Genomic DNA, 10,154 nt, shown 5'->3' with positions numbered 1-10,154 from the left:
GCTCATTGCCTCCGGATCCTTGCCCCGCCCCCACCCCGGCCCCGCCCTCAGCCCCGCCCTCAGCCCGGGCGCTCATTGCCTCCGGATCCTTGCCCCGCCCCCACCCCGGCCCCGCCCTCAGCCCGGGCGCTCATTGCCTCCGGATCCTTGCCCCGCCCCCGCCCCGGCCCCGCCCTCAGCCCGGGCGCTCATTGCCTCCGGATCCTTGCCCCGCCCCCGCCCCGCCCTCAGCCCGGGCGCTCATTGCCTCCGGATCCTTGCCCCGCCCCCGCGCCAGGCCCCGCCCTCAGCCCGGGCGCTCATTGCCTCCGGATCCTTGCCCCGCCCCCGCCCCGCCCTCAGCCCGGGCGCTCATTGCCTCCGGATCCTTGCCCCGCCCCCGCGCCAGGCCCCGCCCTCAGCCCGGGCGCTCATTGCCCCGCCCCCGCGCCAGGCCCCGCCCTCAGCTGGGCCCTCCCAGCCCCACTCGGGCTTCCGGGCCCGCCCCGGAGCCCTTGGGGTCGCCGGCGCCTTTGTTCCTGCGGCGCCTGCGGGTTCGGATGGAGGCTGCCGCAGCCCCGCCGCCTGAGGGCGCGCCCACGAGCCTCAGCGTCAGGGCCCCGCGCCGCCCCCGCCGTCCTCCACCCGGGCCCGCGTGCGGGCCGCGCACGGAGCGGAGGCGGGCCTGCGGGCGGACGCAGGCACCTGCGCGTGGACTGCAGCGGAGGGAGACGCTCCCGAGCCCGGCGAAGGGCCGGCTGGCGGGAGCTGGCCTAGCAGGCGCCAAGCTCGGGCACGGGGAGCGGGGGAGCGGGGCGGGCCGGGGCGCGTCCGCCTCGCCCGCAGATCACAAGGCCCGACAGCCCGTCAGGTGCTTTATTGGTGAAAGTTGGGACGTGCACGCAGCTATTCACAGTAAAGAGCGAACACCAACGCCAGGGCCACGTACGTTTCCGTTTCGTGTTTAGCTTGTACCCAGCTGTCCCAGGCAACATCCCAGATCCACCTGCTGGCAATCTGCGAGAACAAGGGTTCAAAGGCGGCTTTAAATTCAACACGCGAGCAAGACATCTTACACGTCATCTACGTGCCTTTGTCAAATAAGTACGTCTCTCTCTCAGAAAGGCGCAAGTAGGAATTAACTGCTGGGTCGCCTCGTTTGCTGGGGGCTGTTGGCAAGCACATTCTGTTTCCTCAGCAAGTCTGGGCCTTGTAACGGGGTCTACAGAACTACTCTAATGTACGACAGATCTAAGGAATTCTTTAGCCAAAAGTTAATCAGGCCCTGGTCTTGTAGAGGTGGCATTCACTGTGCAAACAGTGCGACTCCTTTGCCTGCAGAGCCACGCAGGATCTAAATACAGCTCTGCTGGTCTGTGGTGGATCTAAAACGGTCACACATTCTTTATGGCGGCTTCTCACCCCTGGAACTTGAGTTGGCTTTATAGCTCGCTCAGACCCACAGAACATGAATGTGCAACTTTCAAGCGAAGCCATCGAGGGTCTTGCAACATCTGTTGTCTTTCATGGAACATTGTTAAGACCCCCACACATAAGGAAATCCACTTAATCCAAGATGGTGCACTTGCAGGAAAAACACTAACACATGCCCCAGCTAGCAGCAAGATCTACTGTCAGAGCTGGGAAGGGCCTTGACCTCTAGGCCCACCTAAATCATAAGATCCCCTTAGCACACCAGGGAGACCAACAGAGAGTATGGAGCCAATCCAGGCTGTGTGTGCAGATCTCCCAGTAGTAAGTAGAAATGGCTGTTAATTTAAGCTCCTAGTCTTGTTGGTTATCACATACCCCACTCCCATGGCATTCATACTTGCAGCTTCACTAGCTGAGAGTAGCAACCATACCTGTTATTAACCAAATACACCTAGTTCATCCCTGCCTTCAGGCTTTGTGTGCCATCTGGACACCAGCCCTTCCCTTCTGTGGGCATTCCCAAGCAGTTACTCTGACACGGTTCTCTCCCTCTGAGTTCCTCCCTAGAGCACTTAGTCATCATCTAGAACTTTCCTGTAGTAAATATGTATCTATGTATGTGGAGGAGATGGGGCAGAACTTTTCTGTGGCGGCCAAGATGGCCTGTGTTGCTGAGTTTTGTGTGTCAGCACCCCATGCCTTCTCAAGTCCCCTTCCTTGGCTTAAGTATTTGGGCCTCTCTCCATGAAGTCCTCAGAATACTAAAAACATTTTAGTACTACCTTTTATTCACCATCAACTCCCTAGCTACTTACATGGCCTTAGTAGTCTCTCTCTCTCTCTAATAGTAATCATCTTTATTTGTACATATAACATTTATTAAGTATAATTCTTTTATTTGCTGGCCGGGGTTTGAACTCAGGGCTTGGGTGTTGTCTCTGATCTCTTTTGCTGAAGGCTAGAGCTCTACAACTTGACTCTACTTCCAGTTTTTTAGTGGTTAATTGGAGATAAGGGTCTCATAGACTTTCCTGCCTGTGCTTCCCTTGAACCTTTTCCTCAGATCTCAGCCTCCTGTGTTGATACAGGTGGGAGCCACCAGTGCCCCGCTAGTACACTCTTTATTATGATAACATTCAATTTTAATCATCTTCAGTGTTGGTTGAAGGCTCTCAGGAGCACCCGTTTAAGGTTCTAATACATAAAATCTAGTCATCACAACACCTATAGGAAGATGTTTACCATCCTCACCTTGCTGATGAAAAACTCATGCCCCAGCCACAGCCCATGTGTCTCCTCACACCCTACCTGGGTTCCCACCAATGACCATCTCATTTCCTTCCCTTAAATTCTAAACCTGGCTCTTTTATTTCCCTGACTAAACACTTCTTGACACTTATGGTTCATGTCTTATAATTCTTTGTAGTCTCTTCAGTACCGAACATACATTTGTGCCCAATAAATTTACTAATTAATTAAATATAATATTAAAACTGACATGATTAAGAAACAGGTTAACTATGAAATTTAATGCATTATTATTAAAGTGCTATTTCTAGGATAGTATTTTTCAGAATTAGAACATCTTTAGTAAAATAATCCTGGCACTGAGAGGCTCTTCTAATCTTCATGTGCTTTGGAGTCATCTTCATAACCTCAGATCACTATGGAGGACATACCATGCAGTTCTAACCAACAAGACAGTGGGCAAGCAGGATACTTACATTTATTGCTTGACCAGTCTTCTGAATAAATAACACTTTTATAATGAACTTATAACGGTGAAATCCAAACTCTTTGACTGCTAACAACATTTGGTCTGCCAGTTCAAGTGACAAATGTGAGAAGGCCTTATCATCATACCTGACATCTTTAAGAGTTTCCTTGAAAAAAATTAAGAAAGTATTTAGATTATCAAGTCAACTATTTTCAGTATAAAAGAAATATACATTCTTGGAAAATAGCACTAAATATGTGTATCGCGTTTTAATAACAAATTTGAAACTATTGGTTTTTAAAAATATATTCAACTGCCTTGTTATCTACAGTTGGGCTGTAAGTTTGTTTTTTAGATTACTCTGCCAAACAGTTACAGAGACACAAGGCAGCTTTTTTAAGGCTTTTCTGGAAATATGTGGTAAAGAAAATTTTGTATTTCTATATTTGATAAATTGAGATCTGGGTTTTCCTAAAGCAGGCATTATTGGGACCCATCAGCCTTACATCATTGTGTCTACTTCAGCCCCTTTAATTAAAGCCTTCTTTCTTACCCTCTATGGTCTCTTACTCCATTGAAGTGTGCAAAGAATATTCATTAATGAACTAATGTACAGCTTAGAGAAATAGATGTGTCTCACAGGTCATAATGCACGATTCTTCCTACATGTGTATCATCTTATGTGTAAATATAAATTCATCACAAGGAAACTCCTTTGCACAACTAACATTTGCTAATAAACATGGGGGGTGGGGAGCCACTGCTGTCTGGCCTGTGCAGAAGACATGGATCTTGGAGAATGTCTGTAAGCTTAACAAATAACTCTAAGTGCAGCTGCTGGACCCTGTGATTTCCCAGCTGGAGAAAATCATCCTCTTCTGTGCCTGCCATGCAGCCACTGGCCGACAGCTGCCACTTCCTCAGACAAGTCTGTAAAATCCACCAAAATCAGTTTGCTTCCAGCTGGCAAAGCACCAATACACTCTGTCCCGTCTTAGGAGTGTGTCAGCCATCAGCCCATCAGAATTCACAAAGATTTTGTCTTCCCCTCAGGAATGTGAGTTATCACACTGGTACACTACACTGAACACATCATGTACCAAGATGGCTGCGGCAGGCCCAGATTTCTGCAAGCTGCTCTGGCTCTTAGGCAATAGGATCCGGAAGGTCTATCAGTGCTTGAAGTGTAAGTGGTGAGTAGAGATGCTATTTGGAGTCTTTGGAAAGCCTTTGGCGATCTGGAAAGAGCCTTTGCCATCATCTGCAGATGTTTAACTGTTCTACTTTAGAGAAATAGCTTTGACTGAATGCTTGCCCAGAGGCCACCAAATCACCATGCATCCTGCCCATCACCAACTGGGTATGACATGACACACTAGAAAACCGCTGCTCTAAAGACTAGATTTCTTCTTATATGAATGTGTGTACAAACACCCATGTGTGAAGGTATTTTTTCTTCTCTATCATTATTTCCTTATCATGTAGTATGAAATACTTTTATCAGTACTACCACTAATTCTACACCCTACTGTTTATGTTACAGAATATAAAGGAATACCCATCACTCTAAAACGCCACCAGTTCTTTTGGGAAAGAGATTTGTACATTTCCAGTGGTTAGCATGTGTTGTCTTTATTTTGGCATAGTTTTGTGTGTGAGTGTATGTGTGCGTATGCTAGTCCTGGGGCTTGAACTCAGGACCTAGGCACTGTCCCTGAGCTTTTATGCTTATGCTTTACTACTTGAGCCACAGCTCCATTTCTGGCTTTTTGGTAGTTAATTGGAGATAAGAGTCTTATGGACTTTCCTGCCTCTGCTGTCTTCAAACCTGTTGAGTAGCTAGGATTGCAGGTATAGGCCACCAGCACCCTGCAGACGTGTTTGTTTTTTGTCATTTGTAGGGCTTCAACTCAGCCTGGGCACTGTCGCTCAGCTCTTCAGCACAAGGTTAGTGCTCTAGCACTTAAGCCACTGTGCCACTTCCGGTTTTCTGGTGGTTAATTGTAGGTAATAGAGCCTCACAGACTTTCCTGCCCAGGCTGGCTTTGAACAAAGATCCTAGATCTCAGCCTCCTGAGTAGCTAGGATTACAGGCATGAGCCACTGGCACCCAGCTTGACATGTTGTTGTAAGAGATTAGTGTGTATATCCATATGACAAGGAGCGGGCCTTTCCATAATTAATTATGTGTCCTCTTCAGATATGCTGCAATACCTAGAAAAAGATTATGCATGGTTGTGTCTGTGACGGTGTTTACGGAAGAGTCTAACTGTGTAAAGGTCGCTCTCAAGGTGAGTAGGCTTCCTGTATCAGTCCATAGTGACTAGGACATCAAGTGTGGGAAGTATACATTTTCTCTTTAAGCTGGGACACCTATCTTCTCCTGCACTTAGTGCTGGAGTTTCTTAGGTCTACAGTCTGGGGCAAACACTCACCCTATCAGCTCCTTAGGTTCTCAGGACTTTCAATTCAGACTAAATTCACCATTAGCTTTTCTAGGTCTCCAGCTTGCACAGATTGTCGCGTACTGTAGGACCATTTGAGCTCTACAGTTATATGAGCTAATTCCTATGATTTTGCCATATATAAGATATGCCTACTATATTAACATATAACACTTATAGATATGTATATATATATATATATATATATATGGCATACATGTATACACACATACCACACACACACAAATCACTCATCTTCACTGGCTCTAATCTGGCAGTGCTACCAACCCAGCCCCCAACCTACCGTTAGTATCTGTTGGATTTTAATTTCGACTGAATGAGCTTGGAATTTCTTCATTGGCTCCATTCTATATGAATTAGAAAACTTTAACTTTGCCAGGGCACTCTTCCATTCTTTACCTATGTCAGCAATGGAGTCATCAAATGGAGGCTCCACATACTGAACATCGTGAAAAGAGTCTCTCAGCCTTTCTCTCAAGATCTGTGCATACTGAAGGAGAAAGGTTACAAAATAAAACTGTCTTAAGAATCCTGATACAGTAGATGCAGAACTGACACAAAAGTTGTAAATCTGTTATAACAGATTTTTTTTTTTTTTGGGTCCGGTCATGGGGCCTGAACTCTGGGCCTGGGCACTTAGTCACCAAAACCCCAGATTTATTCCTAAAGATCAATTTGGTAAAAGAAGAAAAAAAAAGCGGTCTTTTGAGATACACACATACATAAATATAAAAACCAGCATGAGCTAGGTGCTGGTAGTTCACACCTAGGGTAGGCAGAGATCAGAGGATCAAGTTTTGAAGCCAGCCTGGGCAGAAAATTCCACAAGACTCATCTCCAATTAACTACCCCAAAAAAAGTCTGAAGTAGAGTTGTGGCCCAGGCCCTGAGTTCAAGCCCTAGGACTGGCACACACAAACCGTGTGGACATACTTTAAATATCCACACAACATCCAAAAGAACTAGAGAAAAGAACTGTCTCCAGAGTGGCAATGACGTGGCCAGGGGATAGAGATGTAAAGACAAACTTTCATGGCCCCTAACTTAAGGTTATGAAACATATCAAAAATGTATCCTGTTATTGTCTTTCAAATCATTTATTTAACATTTAAACATTTATCTTTAAATCAGTACTAGAATTATTTCAGCAACAAATTCATAAGTGTAAAAGTTGAGAAGATAACAAAAACATTCGTTATATACATCAGCCCGTGCTTTGAAAATGTAATGAGTGTTTGGCATCCAACATGCATAAAGGACTGCTGAGTTAGAGCCCAGTATTTTCCAGATTAATTTAAAGTCTTGTTCTGAATAGTAGAGGACAGACTTTCAGTCTTTCACCATTAGATATTGTTTGCTGTGCCACTTACATATATGGGTTTTATGTTGTGGTAGTTTCTTTTTTTTTTGGGGTCCGGTCCTGGGGCCTGAACTCTGGGCCTGGGCGCTATCCCTCAGCTCTTCAGCTCAAGGCTAGCACTCTACCACTTGAGCCACAGTTCCACTTCCGGCTTTTTTTTTTGCTTATGTGGTGCTGAGGAATCGAACCCAGGGCCTCAGGCATGCAAGGCAAGCGCTCTAACACTGAGCCACCTTCCCAGCCCTAAATTGCAACTTTTTTTTTTTTGTCGGTCTTGGGCTTGAACTCTGGGACTGGGCACTGTCCCTAAGCTCTTCAGCTCAAAGCAAGCACTTTACCACTTGAGCCACAGGCCACTCCCGGGTTTTTTTTGAGTGGTTTATTGGAGATAAGAGTCTCATGGTCTTTCCTGCCCGGGCTGGCTTTGAACCATGATCCTCAGACCTCAGCCTCCTCAGTAGCTAGGACTGCAGGCGTGAGCCACCGATGCCCAGCTACAACTATTTTTTTAGGGGGGGGTCCGGTCATGGAGCCTGAACTCTGGGCCTGGGCGCTGTCCCTCAGCTCTTCAGATCAAGGCTAGCACTCTACAACTTGAGCCACAGCGCCACTTCCGGCTTTTTTCTTTTTGCTTATGTGGTGCTGAGGAATCGAACCCAGGGCCTGGTGCATGCAAGGCAAACGCTCTACCACTGAGCCACCTTCCCAGCCCTGTGGTAGTTTCTATTCCTGGTTTACTGATCATTTTGATTATGGAATGATGAATTCTGTCAAGGACTTTTTCTTCATCAATAGAGGCGATTTTGTCTCTAGTGTGTTACATTGATTTGAATCCTTTCATTCCAGGAACAGTATCACTTGGTCATGATGTATTTCTTGGTGCCAGTATTGGGGCTTTAACTCAAGGCCTTTCCTTCATGCTTTTTCAATTAAGGAGGGTGCTTTACCACTTGAACCATGTCTCCACTTCTGGTTTTGCTAATTAAATGGAAGTATGCATCTCAAGATATTTTTCTGCCCTGGTTGGCTTTGAATCACAATCCTCAGATCTCAGCCTCCTAAACAATTTAAGATTATAGATGGGAAGCTGGGCACCTGTGACTTATGCCTGTAATCCTACTCAGGAGGCTGAGATCTGAGGATCACCGTCCAAAGCCAGAAAACTGGAAGTGGCACTGTGGCTCAAGTGGGAGAGCGCTAGCCTTGAGCTGAAGAGCTGAGGGACAGCACCCAGGCCCAGAGTTTAAGCCCCATAACTGACAAAAAAAAAAAAAAGATTACAGATATGAGTGGCTGACCCCTGGCTTAGTCCTTTGAATATAATACTGAATGCTAGCATTAGGTTAAGAAATTTTGTGGTAATATCCATAAGGCTTATTGGCTACAACTTTCAATGGTGTCAGTGTCTGGCCTTGGTATCAAGGTAATGCTAACCTGCCTGTCTCTATCTTCAGAAAAAAAGAATATACAGTTGGCAATTCTTCCTTCAATTTTTGGCAGATTTACTAGTGAACCATTTGTAGCAGATGCTCCCTGCATTGGATTTAATTATGGGTGTCCCTCTTTATTCCTGATAACTCACTTTGCTCTGATGCCGGCTTTGCTCTAAGATGCCGGCTTTGTCTGAAATTTAACATGGTATGTCTTTCTTCATCCATGTACTTCGAAGCATTTTCATTTAAAAAGTAGATTAATCATAGAGAACAGTTGTCTTAATTTTCAACACATTTTAGTGGTATTCTGGATTAAACACAGGGTGAGACATGTACTTAGCTAGGGAAACACTCTATTTTGTTCTGAAGACTGTATCTGCACCATTCTCGATGTATATATGTCTCTTGATGTTGTATACTCAAGATTAGGAACAAGTTTTAAATATCACCAGCTTTTTAATATCTATTAATACAAGCTGATTTGAACTATTTAATCTACTGATGTGGAAATTCCTGTTGCTGAGCGGCTTATTGGCCTAGAATCAACTACGATTACCACTCATGGCATGCTTCTCTAGTGCTAGTAATGTTTGAAATCTTCAAATCTATATGCACAAGTGTTCAATTTTTAGTAATCTACTTAGTTTTGTGATCTGTGGTTGAAAGCAACAGAGACTATTGCTAAGCAAAACTATTATTGGAATGACAGCTCTCAAAAAAAGCCGACACTCCATTCTCAGAAAAACGGGGCACTTCAGCATGCCACACCCAACTTCAATAAAGTTCAACCATCTCAATGTACACTTCATCACATTAAGCCTAATTTAGATTTCAACTTCCTACAAAATTAACGGACAATCCCACCAAAAGTCTATTCAGTGAATGAGTCATTTTAAAAAATAAAATTAATTCGTCCCAGTTAGGTAGTCGGTGAAGGACATTAGAATCAAGAAGTCTGTATTAGTTACACGTCTTTGTTTTGAGATTCTTACTTTGCAATGTTTTGAAATGTTTTACTTGTTTTCATCCTATCAGTGCTGGGTTCCATGGAGTAAGTGCGGCTACAGGTAGCCCCTGCCTAGGACGGGGCCTGGCACAGCTCTACACTAGCTCGGGGCACGCTGTGGTTACTCCCAGGGTTGGTGAAGCGCGGTGCTGGCTGCACGCCGGCTTTCCCGGCGTGGTTCCACAGGGAGACGCCGGCGCTCCCCGGCGGGCGTCCGCGCAGCCGGCACGGGGCTCTCGAGCTTCTGGTCCACAGGCTGCCGCCGGCCGCGGGCGGTGAGGGCGACGCGCCACCGGTGCCACCCCACCCCCACCCGCGCGTGGCGGCCCCGCGTGCGCGCGTGCGCCCGTGTCTGCGGGCGGGCGGGCGTGCGCGCGTGCGCGGTGCACCGGGCGCGCCGGGGGGGGGGGGGGTTGCGGCGCGACACGGCCGCCCCCGGCGGAGAGGGCCGCGCCGTGTCCTCGGGGGTCGGCCGGCGAGGAGGGAGCCCCCGGGCCCGCCGGGCGCCGGTCAACGCCGGCGCGCGCTCGCTGCGCGGCCCCGCGGCTCACTCACTGACTCCTTCTCGAACATGCTAGGCCTCCTGTCTTTTCTAGACGTCCCCGGAGACTGCTGGGCCGCCGGGCTCACGGCGGGCTTCGTCGCTCGCGGCCGCTTATCCATCTTGCACCGCCAGCCGCCAGCCGGGCCCCGCACGTCCGCTCCGCGTCGGCCGCCAAACGCCCAGGACGCCTCAGGCCGCCCCGCGCCTGCGCCGCGC

At 47.5% G+C, this 10,154-nt stretch overlaps 1 protein-coding gene across 1 annotated transcript; it reads right to left on the bottom strand.

The window, feature by feature from the left end:
* Nucleotides 1-847: 847 nt before the first annotated feature.
* Dynlt2 (dynein light chain Tctex-type 2) lies at nucleotides 848-10,131 on the bottom strand. Its single transcript, XM_070010371.1, has 4 exons — nucleotides 9,950-10,131; nucleotides 5,879-6,085; nucleotides 3,138-3,296; nucleotides 848-996 (listed from the first exon to the last, which is right to left on the bottom strand). The coding sequence occupies exons 1-4, from the start codon at nucleotides 10,055-10,057 to the stop codon at nucleotides 886-888; spliced, it is 585 nt and encodes a 194-aa protein (XP_069866472.1). The 5' UTR covers nucleotides 10,058-10,131; the 3' UTR covers nucleotides 848-885.
* Nucleotides 10,132-10,154: the final 23 nt, after the last annotated feature.

The sequence above is a fragment of the Dipodomys merriami genome, unplaced genomic scaffold (assembly GCF_024711535.1).
Source record: "Dipodomys merriami isolate MVZ:Mamm:240054 unplaced genomic scaffold, mDipMer1.0.p SCAF_8, whole genome shotgun sequence".
NCBI classification, from domain to species: Eukaryota; Metazoa; Chordata; class Mammalia; order Rodentia; family Heteromyidae; genus Dipodomys; species Dipodomys merriami.
The sequence above is the reverse complement of the archived record's forward strand: the minus strand, read 5'-3'. Positions and strand labels throughout refer to the sequence as shown.